This window comes from Chinchilla lanigera, unplaced genomic scaffold (assembly GCF_000276665.1).
Source record: "Chinchilla lanigera isolate Chin_1 unplaced genomic scaffold, ChiLan1.0 scaffold00108, whole genome shotgun sequence".
NCBI classification, from domain to species: Eukaryota; Metazoa; Chordata; class Mammalia; order Rodentia; family Chinchillidae; genus Chinchilla; species Chinchilla lanigera.
In genome coordinates, this window is record NW_004955509.1 from 5,336,135 (window position 1) to 5,350,964 (window position 14,830).

Genomic DNA, 14,830 nt, shown 5'->3' on the forward strand with positions numbered 1-14,830 from the left:
AAAGGGGCGCTGCTGCCCTTGGGGGAGCCTGCGGGCAAGGGAGAGCGGTCAGCGCGCCAGCTCGCCCGGGAGTCCCCTCCAGAGCGGCCGCCCGCGGGCCAGCCGGCCACAGCCCCCACGCCTAGGCCCGGGCGAGCGCAGCGCTGGCGCACTCAGGCTGGGACTCCTTCCCCACTTTCCGGGCTTTTCCTCCTTCTTCTCTCCCTTTTCTCTGTTGTTTCCTTTCCCCTTTTCCCTCCCCTCCTTCTTTCCCTCTCACTCTGCCCTTTACTTCCTTTATTCTTCTTTTACCTATTCCTCTCATTCTCTTTTAGTTTTGTCTTTCTCTCCCCTCTTCCTTTCCTCATCTTTCGCCTTCTCGCACCTCTTCTTCCTGTGTCTGCGTGAATTCCCTTCTCTCTGTGTCCTTCTTTCCTTCCTTCCTTCCTTTCATTCCTTCTTCTTTCCCCTAGCCCGCTCTCTCACTTTTTTCTTCCCATCTTGGGGCAGGGGAGAATCCAAAATCATTCAACAACTTTAAAAAAAATCACCAACACTCTGAAAACTTTGCACACCACTTCTGCGCGCTGCTCCTCCACAGGGGCACAGGCTGGCAAGAGGGGCGCTGCCCTGCGGCGGGCGACCCCTGCGGGGCGAAGCGGCCCTGGCCTGACCTGGTCCCCCAAAGCCCACAGTGGGAGGCGGGCGGGAGACCTAGCACAAAAGGCGAAATAAAATCACCCTAGCGCAAATGTGCTGGGAACGGCCTGGGGTGGGGACAGAAGAAGGGTGCAACAGGCACAGGCCGCTCCTTGCCTTGGAGGAAGCGCCTGGCACTGGTGCTACTGCAGGCTAAAAAAAGAAAAGGAAAAAGTCAATTTTATTTTCAACAGTCATTTCTCCACGGTCCCCTCCTGTCTTCTCAGCATCGTTGCGGCCGGACTGCTGTTTTTTGAATTCAAAAAGAAAAACAAAAACCACAAGCAGTTCTTTCCCTACAACACCTCAGCGCCCAGATCAAGGGAAATTTGAGTGTAACAGGTTCGGGGCAAAACGGTAGTTCTGGAATTTTTAATTAATAAAGCCTTTTACATATCTCTCAACGGCTCAACTCTTTTTAAAAATAACAGCAGGGGGAAAAAGAGCACCCAGCAGCCACACGTTTCATACATTTCAAACACAATAAGGAGCACTGGGAGAATCCCAGGGAAAGGTTTTCTCTAAAGCTTGGGTTTAAAAGGTCACAAGTAATGCACAGTTTTTTAGAAGATAGAAATACACCGCGTATAAAGAAATCTTCCAAGGAGGAAAGGCCAGGGCTCACCCTGCCTGGAGACCCCCATTCACCAGCCCTTGGGCTTCTGTCCCATCAAGTTGTCGCTATAAGGGTCTAAGAGGGTAGGTACCTGCTGTTCCTCACCCACTGGCCCTCTTCACAGCATATCCAAGGCCACCGAAAGGAGCAGTTAAACTACCTATCCACGGACACGAGAACCTAAGGGTCCCTGAAGCGAAGCTGGGCCTCTGCATTTTCTGGAAGCAGAGGAGAGAGGGAGAGACAGCCCCTAGAGAGATGTTCAGCGCTCCTTTGAGGCACCAGGCCTCAGAGTTGTCCCCTCTCCTTCCCTGGTCTCCAACTTGCCAAGCCCCAGGCCCCTGGCCCCCCAAACATGGAACATCCAAACCAGTGCCCAGCGCTCTTTGCAGGTGCCTAATAGGCACAGCCTTACCTTGCACGGCCTTTTCCTGGTCAGCGCGGCTGGCCAGCGGGGCGGGCAAACTCTGCGCGGCTCCTAGCAGCCGCATTTTGCACGGGCTTCTCCGGCCCAAGATGCTGTCGATGCAGTAGGAGGAGAGCAAAGTTGGAGATTTACTTTTGCACTCCGGCCTGTCGGAGCAGCCCTCCTCCTGGTACTGATTGCTCATGGCTAGGGCTTTTTCCCTGGGCACAGAGAGGGTCTCTGGCTGCCTCTCCCGGCGGGTGGGATGGGTGTGTGTGTGTTGGGGGTTGGTTAGATGGCTGGTTATAACGGATATTACTGCAATCTTTGTGCCTCTCAGCCTCCCTCGGATGCCGACTGCTGGCTCCCACCCTGCCTGCAGCCTGAGCTCGCCCTCTCCGCGCTCAGGACAAGCCTTAACAAGTGTAGTGAGCAGCGGGCGCGGAGCGCTGGAGTCTCTCTCCTCCACGTGCTGAGAGGCGCGGTCTGATTGGCTCTCGCCAGAGGCCGGGCTACGTCGGGCTGTGGGCGCAGAGCAAAGCCCGGACTGGATTTCGGGGGGGGCCGGAGGGGTGTGTGTGAGGTGTAGCTGCAGGCACGCACCAGAGCCGCCAATTTTTTTTCTTTCTCTTTCTCTCTCTCTCTCTCTCTTTCTTTCTCTCTCTCTCTCTTTCTTTCTCTCTCTCTCTCTTTCTTTCTTTCTCTCTCTCTTTCTTTCTTTCTTTCTTTCTTTCTTTCTTTCCCTTCTCTCTTCTTTCTCTTTCCTTCTTTCTTTTTTCCTCTCTTTTTTAAGCTAACAACTTTCCAAGTGTGCCATCCTTTTCCTGAAGATCCTCCCGTAGCTCTTTAGGGCTGGCCCAAAGCTATTGCTTATTCGGATGCCAGGCCTGTGGGTGCCACTTGGGCATCACGCACCCCCTCCCACAAGCCCCACGACCTCGCTCCGGGGAGGCGAGGCTCCGAGGCTCATGTTCAGGCCGACCTGGCACTTCTCAAAGCCGGCTGGGCTTCCAGAACAGCGCCTTGACCTCCGCGAGCCTCCCTGGTGCCAGCGTGCGGGCCTGGAGCAAACACCTGCCGGCTGAGCGTTCCCTTGTCTCTTGTGGCCCAGGCCTCGAGCTGTTCGACCTCGCCCCCAGCGCCGCTGTCGTTCTGTTGTTAACAACATCTCCCGCGCACTCCTCGGGGTGTTAGAGTCTGGAATGAGAAAAGGCTCCCTCAAAGACAAAGCTCTACCAGAGGCGCTCGGCCTTCTCAGAGCATCTACAGAGGGCAAAGGGACTCGTGACTGCTAGCTTCCAGGAGGGGACAACTGGGGACCGAGCTGGGGGTCTCCCCCATCTCCCAGGACTCTTCTCTTTCCTCCAAATTCATCTCAGTGAAGCCGGCAGCACGAGGCTGTTCGCCCGCCCTCCAACAGAGCCTGGGAGCGAAGCGAGGGGGCGGGGTGAGTGCTCCGAGAGCCCAGGGGTGGAAGGAACCCAGGTTCGGCTTCCACCACATCCAAGTGTCCAAAATTTTCAATTCTCATGACCTGGTTCTTATTAGCAGTGGTGAGAGAAATGAGCCCTAGGGAGAGAGCTTTGCTTCTCGTTTAAACAGCTTCCTGCGCAACCGAAGCTGATAACCAAGACCCAACTCTGAGCGAAGTTGGGCCAAGCCCAGGCGAGAGTCCCGCACAAACGTCTTCACTGCCTGGGTGTGGAGCGGAAGGGACAGCCAAGGCCCTGGCGCTGGGAGGGTGGGGGCGAAGGTGGTGGGTGGCAGAGGGGTCAGGGAAGGGAATCCACTTCGGGTTTTCCTCTCTCAATCCCCTCAACGTGTCAAAGAGAAAAGCGTTTTACAAAGGATTATACTTGAATCACTTACAGTCAGTATTTAAAAATACAAGGATGCATAACTGGAATTTTTCCCTAGCCATAAATATCTGAATAACTCTTGGATGATAGTGGCTGGGGGGCAGACAGATCGGACTGGCTTGGCAGGAGCAAGCAAGACACAGTTCGAGGGGCATGAAGAGTTGGGACCAGGCATATTAATAATAATAATACGATTGCTATACTACTACTGTTAAAGGGAGCAGGAAAAGGATTTCTCTCTGTCTCGCTTTCTCTCAGTCTCTCTCTCTCTCTCTGTCTCTCTCGATTTTAGTTGGATTCTCACCCATTTTCGTACACTTGGATGATACGGAGTGGGGGAGGAGCAGAGGAAAACCTGAGCTAGCTCGACATTTGATTTTCTTTTTTAAGTCCCCTGTGGTTCCAAGGAGCCTGGGATCCTGCCTTTCCTACATTGTTTTTTCTTTTCGTCCTCACCAACAGTCCGGGGTTTTTATAGTGTCCTATTCAGCTTTAAACTAACACTACGCGCGCGAATTCCCTCCCCCTAGCCTCTTCCGGCCCCGCAAGCCCATTCCGGGATACTGGGTCTCTTCGCTGCTGAGAGGTGTAAAGACGCACGGTTTCCAGCGAGCCTCCAGCAGCGGACCCTCGCGGAGTCCCTGCCGCCGGTCGCTGGGAGAGACAGAGGCACTTTTCCCTCCACGGCTGGCCCGCGGCGGAAATCCACAAGACCCGGCTGCCAGGTGGCTGCGTGACTTCAGAATCGGCTCCGTACATGCAGGGAGTGGGTTGAAAAGGAGTCTAGGAAAGATCGTGTTGAACAAAAAGAGACACAAATGCACAAATCATTTCTGAGAGCCCAACGGGGTTTCAAGCCTCTCCGTGGAAGACTTGCCTCGGTCCCCCTCCTCCCCCTTCTGCAGCTGTTCTTCTTTTAAAAGAAGTCGGACTTTCTGCTGGGGTGTGTTCTAATTTTAATCATCCACTGTAAAAGGGGAGGTTAACAGAATTTCTGATTCTGACTTAATGATCCCCGGAGGTAAATCCAGTTCTATTAATGGATCATGAAGTGTTTCTTTGGGAGGCCTGTGAGAAAATACTAGTTTTATTTGCTCTGCTCATTTTATTTTATTTATTTTTGGTATTTTCTAATCAATTCCCAAGGAAGGATGCTGTTGGAAAGACGGGTCCACTTAACTACAGGAAAAGGGCCTGACCCAGCTCGTGCTACACTCAGCAGCCCTGAGATTTATCACAACTCAATATCCAACTTCAGAATCTACAACTAACTCTTGCTATTCCCCAGAGATTAAATTTCAAAAAAAAAAAAATACAGAAAACTTTTTTAAGGTACTGGATGGGCAGAGTCTGCTGTCATCCCTACAATGTCTAGTGGGATATATATGTGTGCCACCCTACATGTCAATTTAGAAATAAGACCATGCCCCTGTCTAGGAAGAATTTAATTGGTCATTGAGTAGATAGACTTTTAAGAATTGAGTATAGGACCATGTGCAAAAGAATTTGTAGTTTAGCCCAATTTAATATTTACTCTGCCAGCAAAATGACATTTCACTTCACTTTCTAACACTTTCTAATAAAGATAATTTCATTTTAGTGATATTACTCATATTCATACTTTATTATTTATAACTCTAGCTCCCTTAATCTTTACATCTGTAACTGCTGGTTTGCTTTTCCGGGACTGCTTGGAAAACAATGGTGTTCAGTTCACTTGCTTTCAAAATGAATCACTAAAATAAAAATGACAATCATGGTTGGAAGTGAGGGTCGAAAGTGTTTAAAACTGTTGTTTATAGTAAAAAAAATGGGACTTGTCCCAGAAATGGAAATAATAATTACCTACAGGAGGTGAAAGAAGAAACCCTTTTCTGTGGTGAGGGAGCTAACTCTACATTATAGTTTCAAAATTATATTTGCAAGAAATGCAGAATAAGGGGGTGGCAGTTAGATGTCATTATCCAGGGGGGAAATGTTTGGAGGAGAGTTAACCTCATACACTTTCATTTGAGATGTTTTAATTTATTGTGCAATATACACATCGATAAATAAAGCTGTGATGGGCTTCCAGGCTCACCGGAAGGCTCAGGTTCCCTTAAATTATGCTCAACCTCTTCAAAACATATATTTAAACAATAGAAATAAACTTCCCTGGAGTCTGGCGACCAATTTGGAAGCCATTGGAAAGGAAGACAATAAGTCCTGATTACATGCAAGGATTCTCTGTGATGTGATATCCCCTTTGCCAAGTCATTTCGCTGTTTTTTTATTTAATTTCTTTCTTTTTTTTTTTAACAAACTTTCATTCATTTATGGTCTTCCGCAACCTGCTAATTTAACACTGGAGCGCGTTATTGCAGTGTTAGGAGGAGAGAAAGAGGGAGAGAAAACAACAATACTGCAATGATCCAAATGATACAGTAGAATTATAGCAATTATAGTTCTACTTGTGGAAGAAAACCTTGCTGAGATCAGGCAAACAAACTGAAGCCTTGTGAGGATAACAAGCCTTGGGATTGACAGCCGGTGCTGGGAAGAGCCAGAGGGCACAAACAGAAATATTTGCCTCCCCCACCCCCCTTAACTCCAACCAGTCAAGGTTACCCTCCTCAAATGTTGCTTTCAGAGTCTTATCCACTTCAGGATATTCAGTTTATGCATACATCGAGATCTCTCCTCCTGGAAGTCTGGTAATAGGAGGAAAGGTAACATAATCCGCTTGCCTAGAACTTGTCCCTTGCCTTCTCCGCCCCAGTTTGCCCTCCACTTCCTATGCCCCTGCCTCAGTTCTCCCCAGGCTGCTGGGTTCTGTCCGCAAATGGGGTTTGTTTGTTGATGTGTTTTCAAAGCAGCACCCTGAGGAAAGGCACTGTGCAAAGGGATTGGTAAGTTGGATTTCCCGGCAAGATTCCCTCGTGTTTGCCAATGTTTTCCTCTTCGGCGTGTCCTCCGCCTGAGCCGTGGGTTCGGCTTGCCGGGAGAGATTTGTTAGGAAGCAGCTTTTTGGGGAAGCATCCTGAGGACAACGGCCGAGCCCTCAAGGTATGGACGTATGGATGTGATTACTGTGTTAGGACAACTCCCTTTATTTGCAAACTTCGCTACTTTCTGTTACCCTTCCGCAGCAGGGAGAGGGGATGGAGGAGTGGGAACACCTTGTCCTCTAACCGCCATCCAAGCGACAGCTCAGGTTTTTTCAAGCTTTCTTCCAGGCGAAAAGCTGGGCGAGATGGACGCAGCCTCCAGTCTGTCCTCAGCATACCGGGCGTCCGTTCTCTCTAACCGGCGAGAAGCAAATGGGTTGGATTCCGAGCGGTCGCCCTGAATCCTTTGGCAGGAGCCACCATCTCCCGCCCCCCAGGTTTCCAGATCTCAGAGGGAAACTTCTTGGCGCCCTGTAATCACCTCTATCTGCTTTCTTCTCTCGGGTGCCTGACGGCTGGACCCAGGGGCAGCCTTTACTCTGTAGATGCTGCTCTCGGCGACCCCGGACGGGGCGAGGGCGGGTGGGCACAGATTAGAACTACAGTAAGGAGCAAAAGGGACCCAATGCGAGCTTCAGTCCGGAGGCCTCTCGGACCCCTGGCTCTCCGCGTTCAGCCTCCCCTACCCCACCCTTAACCCGCGACCCCCCCAACCCTAGCCGCACCCGGGTGGTGCTCGGCTCAGCGCCGTGGCCAGAGCGCGCCCCCTAGCGGGGGCTCCGAGTGGACAGGGCCCTCCCCGCCACAGCCTCTAGGGACTGAAGTTGGCAGATCCAAGTGATCCGGCAGGAATAAATGGGGGAAGAAAACAAAAGCCTTGGAAACATTTCCAAGTGCTCAATAAAAGACCCATCTGTACCTTTCTTCTCCAGCGCGTTCGTGGTTAATGTCCCCCCATGAGCGCGAGAAGGGAGATAATTGCCGGGTGGATTCTTGCTGGCGAACCTCAGGAAACACTGGACGTAGAAGTGAAATAATTGGGGGTGGGACCAAGGCTAGCGCGCTGGGGATGCAACACCAGGCGGAAATCTGAATGTGCAGTTTCCAGGGTGTTCCAGGAGGCCTGGCGGCCTGCACTCTCAGATCCCTCCCTGCTTAGAGGCCCTCTGAACAGAGCTACTCTGAGATTTCTTTTATTCGAAATCGATCTCTGGGACAGCCCCACGCTATGGCTCTGTGATTGCTCCCCACCTTCTGACTCTTGATTACTCCGCCTTCTGATTGTGAGTTCGCGTTCAGATTTTAGGGTCCCCACCTTCTGATTGTAGGGTTCTCCACTTTCTAGCTCTGATTCCTCCACCTTCGGTTTGAAGCCCCCCCACTTGGTGGCCTTGTACCTTTTGGAGGGATCCTGCCGCCCCCTACCCCATCATCTGCATGAGGGAGCCCTCAGATACCAGGTTCCTCTACTCTCCCTTCTCATACTTCACCTGTTTCTTCTTGATCTGGCCAGAAATCGAGAAAAGAGAAATAAACGTGAGGTTGCTGCCCAGCTCCCTTTGATTTGTACAACCTGGAAATGACTGTGCTTCCTTGAAGCTCTTAACAACCTCTGGTAAAAAGTTACCCACGAAGCGTTTTGACAAAGGCCAAAGCTCCCTGTTCAAATCGATCTATAATTTATTACTTCGGCACTATGTTAATCCTAACTCATCAATCAGAAGAAAGCTTCTGAAGCCCTGTAGTCTGCAATCTCATGTCCTCAGACCTGCAGGCTTTTAAAGTCATGCTAAGGTCAACAAAACATTTACTGGCTAAGGCCTTGAAGGAAGAATCCAAAAATAGGAGAGCTAACAGCTCTTTAGAGTCCCTTATTTTGCGCTGGCTTGCTAATTGGGAAGTTCAACACGAGGCTTTCCCTGCCCATACAAGGCTGGTGTTTCAGAGGGGGTGGGGGAGCAGATGGAAAGGGTCCTATGGGAAGGGAGGCGTGGGTGTCCCCGTGTTTAATTAAGAGTTGCATTGTGTGCAACGGAGAAGGGAAGATGCCGGGGCTGCACAGAGCTCTGCTCCCTTCCTCACAAAATAACCTGCAAGTGAAGGGGAAAAAAAAGCGTGGCTAAGAGGGAGCCGGCTCTGGAATAGATACCATTAGTACCACAGTGCTTCTGGAATAAAGGGATCTAATTTCCTGCACAAGTCATTTACCAGATCAGAAAACACAAATATCTGAACAGAAGTGGGGGAGAGAGAGAGAAGGAGAGAGAGAGAGAGAGAGAGAGAGAGAGAGAGAGAGAGAGAGAGAGAGAGAGAGAGAGAGCCCAGAATCAAGATAACTGAGCAAAAGGACTTGCACTGAACACTCTGCTAGGCGACTTCTCCATACCTGGGGCAGTTCCGCCCTTCCCCAGCGGCTCCCACTGCGCCCCGACTTTCCAGCCCACCCAGCACCCTGTTCCAGGACACTCCACATCTTTGAGGGAAGCGGGCCGGCTCCCAAGCTGAGGTTAAGAGGGCGACGGTGGCGGAGAGCTGGCACGCTCAGGGCCTAGGGGCCTGCTGCTTCCGCCCAGGCTAAACCGCCCGCCCCAAGGACGGCGAAGCCGCGAGTCCAGCCCCGGCCCTGGGCAGGGCCCTCCGCAGGGCACCGCTCACCAGAGGCGCCTCGGTTTCCCTTTCGCGGAGAAGGTGCTAGCACCCACGGACTTCCAGCCCTAGCCGCGCTGCTGGAACCGCTGCCTCGAGGACTGGCGCCCCTGGTCTGGTCTCCTGGGTCTCAAGAGGAAGCAGCCGCAAGACCCGCCCTTGGTGACCCCATGGGTGGGTGACTGGGGACGGCTGGACCAGAGCGCCCACGAGAGGGCGCAGGCAGGGAGGCGGCCTTCGGGGAGACTAGAGGCACCCCGCCCCAGGCGTGCACAGGTCAGAAAGGTCCCTGGGGCACCCTCTCCGCCTGCCCCTGGAAAATGACCAAAATGACCATGGTAGCAGGGCTGGACGCGGCAAGGATGGAAGGAGGAGCGCAAATAATCTACTCAGACGCAAATGCACAGAAAGTGAGCCGCAGCAGATTTTCTTGGGAGGAGGCTAAATGAGAAGATCTCCAGATTTTGTTTTGCAGTGGGAAGTCGCAGATTTCTCACACTCTCCTGAAATTTAGTGCACGGAGATTTCTGCAGAGCAAAAGATGTTGATATACCTCTAATCAACACCCCATTCTTTTCCTCCACTCAGACTTTGCGGGTCTTAGCACAGTTGCTGGCACCCGGGGGCACCTTAGGAAATCCTTACTGAAGGGGAGAATTGCGCTGTGGCCGTCGGAGCGTAGAAGGCACTTTGATTTGGGCAAATGGCATTTGAGTTTTCCTTCTCGAGGGGTGGGTACTGACTGAGCTTTCTCCCTCCCTCTGTCTCTTATTTATAGGCCTCATTTTCTTTCTTTAATTCTCCCATTACTGCTGTTGGGGCCATTTCATTGTTATTCCCCCGGTTTGAGGCCTGTAAGGGAATAAAAAGAACTTAAAACCAGTGTATTTTTACTCAGAATCCCAGAAAGGCTGAGGACAAAGGAGATTGGAACCCACAGTTCAAGGGAAATTTAGACCCAGGAGGGATTTTTACTTATTTCTTTTCATGCATAATAGGGAATTGGCATTATCTGTCACTGTACGCTCTCTCTAATAAATACTTCCGAGACTATAATCTAACAGGTGTAAAATTTTCTTTTCTTTTTTTCTTTTTTGGTACCAGGAATCAAACTCAGGACCTTGCACTTGCCAGGCAGGCCCTGAGCTATATCTCCGTCCCTAAAATTTCCTTTTTCTGAGAAATAAGGAGATCACCCACACTATCTTTTAAATAGTTCAAATAGAAAATGCTGTTGACACTCTTCCACACTGTGGAGTCAATTCCAAGCCTGCTTTCTCCTGCTTCCTTCCTTCCTTCCTTCCTCTCTCTCTCCTTCCTTCCTTCCTCTCTCTCTCCTTCCTTCCTTCCTCTTTTTTCCTAATGCAGGCTTGCCTTTTGGGGTAAGGTGATAAGTACCCCACACAGGAGAGCTGTAAGAAAAGATGGCTGATTTAAATTCTGACCCCACCCTCACCCCCACAAAAATATCCAGAAAGGGCTTTTTACTCTGCCAACCACAAGGGGACTGATCATCAGAAAAATTGCCCGCCTTCCTTTCACCCATTTTCCTTTACCTCCTTCAAAAATAAGGCCTACTTAGGTACTGGTCCTTGCAGGATAGGAGGGAAAGAGGAGACAGTTATTTGAAGACTCCTTTGAGGCCCCCATTCTACCTGGAAGTTGAGTCCAGGCTTCCTCTCAGAAGGGCCTGGTTTATGGTTCCTTCATTCGTTCCCAGGCACCTCCTCAAAGACAGTCCCCCACCTTCGAAGCGGCCATCTCTGGGGATTGGCTCTTACTTTGTAGAATGGAAAAAAAAGGAAAAAACCCTCACCCGGAAATGTTTTCTCAAACCCCGGATGGGAGATTAGCCAGGAAATGCTGCCCTTCGGTGTCACCACGGGCCAGTTCATACCGTTTCTCTCTATGCCTCTCTTTTTTTCTTCAGCTTTTGGGTTGAAGCTTTTTGATATTGTTTATATAAAGGAAATGACGTTAGCGTAACCTTTTTATTGCATTGCACTAAGGGGAGATTGAACTATAACTTTGAAAATTGTGACATTCCAATGAGAGCTATATTAAATTGCTTAAAAACATTTTGAAGGCATCATTGGTATTGTCTGTATTGGTAAGTGAAACAAAGGATTTCACAGCATGTCGGGTTTAATACTAAATATGCTCATATTTAAGTCTTTATGCTATTAAATAGAAGGAGAAAGGGAGATGGTGAAATAGGAACAGAGGGGGATGGAATTAAGGCGCTACTCTGAAGACAATCCTGATGGTAACAGCTGCCGCGCACTATTTCCTCAGGGCCGGAGTGCTGAGCATGTTTTCACCCTGATCAGTCAGTTCCCCTGACAGCCATGCGGCCATGGCACGGTTATGATCTCTCTCTTACTGATGGGGAAACTGAGGCCGAGAAAGGCTGACCAGTTCTTCCTGAGATTTGCCCAGCTTTCAAACTAAAGTTCCTGTGTTCTGGGCAATCCCTTAATCCTGGGCTAACCAGGCCGGTTGGTTAACACCAGCACAGAGAGAACTAGTTTGTCCTGGGTCACAGAGCTGGGCCAGGGATGGAGCGAACCCAGGCAGCCTAACTCCAACTCTGCTGTCCCCTTCAGCCTCTGTAACTCTCAGCTACCTCACAGACCAGTACTGGAGCATCAGAGAGGAACTGACGGGTCCACGCTCGCCCAGCTGAATAGTAGTAGGCAGAAGACCACCATCTGCCCCTGGTGAGTCAGACCCTCAGAAAAGAGTTTTGGGACAAAAATGGCTTTTTAAAATTTCACTTTCTAGCTGGGTGTAGTGGCACATACCTGTAGTCCCAGCAGTCTGTCTGAGAGGCTGAGGCAGGAGTTTGAGCCCAGCCTGGGCAACTGAGTGAGTTAACCACAACCTACCTCAATAGAAAGAAGGAAAGAAAGAAAGAAAGAAAGCGAAAGAGTTGAAGATGTAGCTCAGTGCAGAGGCCTTGGGTTGAATCCCTAGTACTGCTAAAAAAAAGAAGAAAGTTTTATATTTTTATTTTGATTTTTACTTTACTTTATTTTATTTATTTTTATTTTTATTTTTTTCTGGTACCGAGAATTGAATTCACGACCTCACGCTTGCCAGGCAGGCGCTGCGCCGCTGAGCTAAATCCCCAGCCCCCGAAAGTTTTATTTTTTATTTTGAGATGGGAGGATCTTCCTTTTTTGCCCAAGCTTGTCTCAAATTCCTACTCTCAAGTGATCCTTATGCCTCAGCCTCCTGGATGGATGTGACTACAAGTGTACCACCACACCCTGTGGTTTAAAAAATATTTTTTGGTTGTTTCAGATAGGATCTCGCTATGCAGCCCGGCTGGCCTCAAAAATCTCTACCTTCCTGCCTCAGCCTCCCATTCTGGGATTACAGGTGTACACCACCACACTTGGCCCAAATTCAGAGATAGAAGTAAAAAGCTACAAGAAGAAAGAAAGACAAAAAAGAGAACATCCAAGGTAGACATATACAACACTGCACACATATATCACTACCAGGCAGTCATAAAATATGTAGAAAATGGATATCAGCTATATTAGAAACAGAGTTTCTAATGAAAGACAATTTAAAAATTGCAATAAGCACACAAAGAAAATAATTATATGGATCATGCGGCTGTTAGGCGGGGAACATTTTAACTCTCTGAAGCATTTGGTGTATTGTTGCGATACCATTATTGTTCAGTAATGATGATCTTTGTTCTACCTCATAACATCCTCAAAACTAGCAGCCGCCTGCAGCCTACAGTGTTTCCAAACAGCTTCTCAGGGCCCCTTTGGACGAAAGCGCAAGAGCTGATTCTATTCTGTGCCTCCAATTTGTAAGCAAGTTGCTGAGCTGGGCATTGGCCAGGAGAGAGCATGCGCTCTCCTACTGCAGCGCATTGTAAAAAGGCAGCTTGACATCAATAAAAATAATCACTATTTGATGTATTTCTTATAATTATGGGTCATCTCGTGGCGAGGCTTCGCAGTCAGCAAAGTTGTGATTTGGCCTCTGTCACACTGCTGCAGGAGGCAGCCGGGCCCCAGAGCCTCTCAGAGTCCTGGCGAGCATCTTGCAAGCGATGAGCTTATGCGCAACTTCACTGAAGAAAACATTTTGGAAATGAAGAGAAAACTGTGAGGGAGTTGCAACCATAAACAGCAAATGTGCTAAAGAGTGGAGACTTATGCAGAGCTAAAAGAGGGCAGGTGGAGTGTATTCTCAGTTTTTCAAATGTGAAGAAAACATTGGGCTGACTCCATTCTGTTCCACAGAACTAAAATGGGCCTTAGTGATTGTTGTTGTTTAATTTAACTCAAGCACCCCAGGCTGTGTGAGGATCAGGGCTTGACGGGCCAAAGGAGTCTGAGGAAAAAAGGTGAACAGCTGTGTTTCTTGTCGAATACAAACCCTTAATCATTGCTTAATCATTCTCCCGTGTTGGACATTTGTGTCATTGTAGTCGTTTTGTTGTTACATGATTACAGTGTAATGAAGGCTTCTGTACACCTAACTTACTCTTTTGCATCATTGGCTTTAAGTAATTTCTTAAGAGTGGGGTTACTCATTAAAGAGTGTGAACATTTTAGTGTTTCTTGAAACGTTGCCAAAATGTCTCCAATTGTATGAACCAATTTTCACTGTCACTAGCCGTCTATGAATGTACTAATTTTGCTACAGCCTTGCCAGCATTATGTGTTATAGCTTTTTCCTCCTCAAAATTTGGTTGTTTACTTATTATTTACTTATTTTATAGTACTAGGAATTGAATCCAGGGCCTTTGCACGGAACTATAGCCCTAGCCCTTGTTTTATTTTTTAATTTTGAGACAGGGTCTTGCTAAGTTATCCAGGTTGGGACTGAACTTTTTGATCCTCCTGCCTCAGAATCCCAGAATGCTGGGGTTATAGACATGTGCCACCATGCCTGGCTGAAATTCAGTTATTTAAATAGTAGTGGGCCAGGTGTAGTGCACACACCTGTAATTCCAGCACTCAGGAGGCTGAGGCAGGAGGATTGCCATGAATTTGAGGCCAGCCTGGGCTACACAATGAGTTTAAAACCAGCCAGGACTACACAGCAAGACTCTGTCTCAAAAAAAAGTAGTTATATACTTAAATCTAGTTCTAACTTCCACACTCAGTATCTTCCCCCCTGTGGTGGTTGAGTTTAATTGTGTTAACTTGATTGGCTCGTGAGCCTCCTAGGACGGTGATGGTGAACCTTTCAGAGCTTTCAATGATACAAAGAGTCCACTGTGGCATGTGTGCCATAGGTTCATCACCACTGTCCTAGGAGATTAGTAATGCAAACTTCTGGGTGTCTCTGGCTGGGTCACTGAAGTGGGACCTTGGGTACTATACCTGGTCGCTGGCTCCTTTCCTCTCTGGCACTCTTCCCCTGCTCTGCTTCCCAGCTGCCATGAACTGAACAGCTTTGCTCCATCATGCCTTTCCATGATGTTTTTGCCGTAGAGCCAGCTGGCTATGGATTGAATCCCCTGAAACCATAAGCCAAATTAAACCTCTCCTCCATTCGTTGTGGGTGTCACATGTTGAGTCTCAGAGATGGGAAAGCTGACTAATACACTCCCTGACTCCAGGACTTCTCTCCCTTGCTTTTGCTTTCTTCTTTTCCTCTTTCTTTCTCTCTTTCTCCTCCTCCTCTTCCTCCCCTCTTCTTTCTTCCTTTTGGCAGCACT

General features: G+C 49.1%; 1 protein-coding gene across 1 annotated transcript in view; it reads right to left on the reverse strand.

Annotated features, from left to right (window-relative positions):
- Arx (aristaless related homeobox) overlaps positions 1–2,116 on the reverse strand; it is a gene marked incomplete in the record, with an annotated part of 12,106 nt that extends 9,990 nt beyond the window's left edge. The window contains 2 exon segments of the mRNA XM_013506289.1: positions 535–693; positions 1,400–2,116. Of these exon segments, the coding sequence (XP_013361743.1) occupies positions 535–693; positions 1,400–1,905 (665 nt within the window).
- Positions 2,117–14,830: the final 12,714 nt, after the last annotated feature.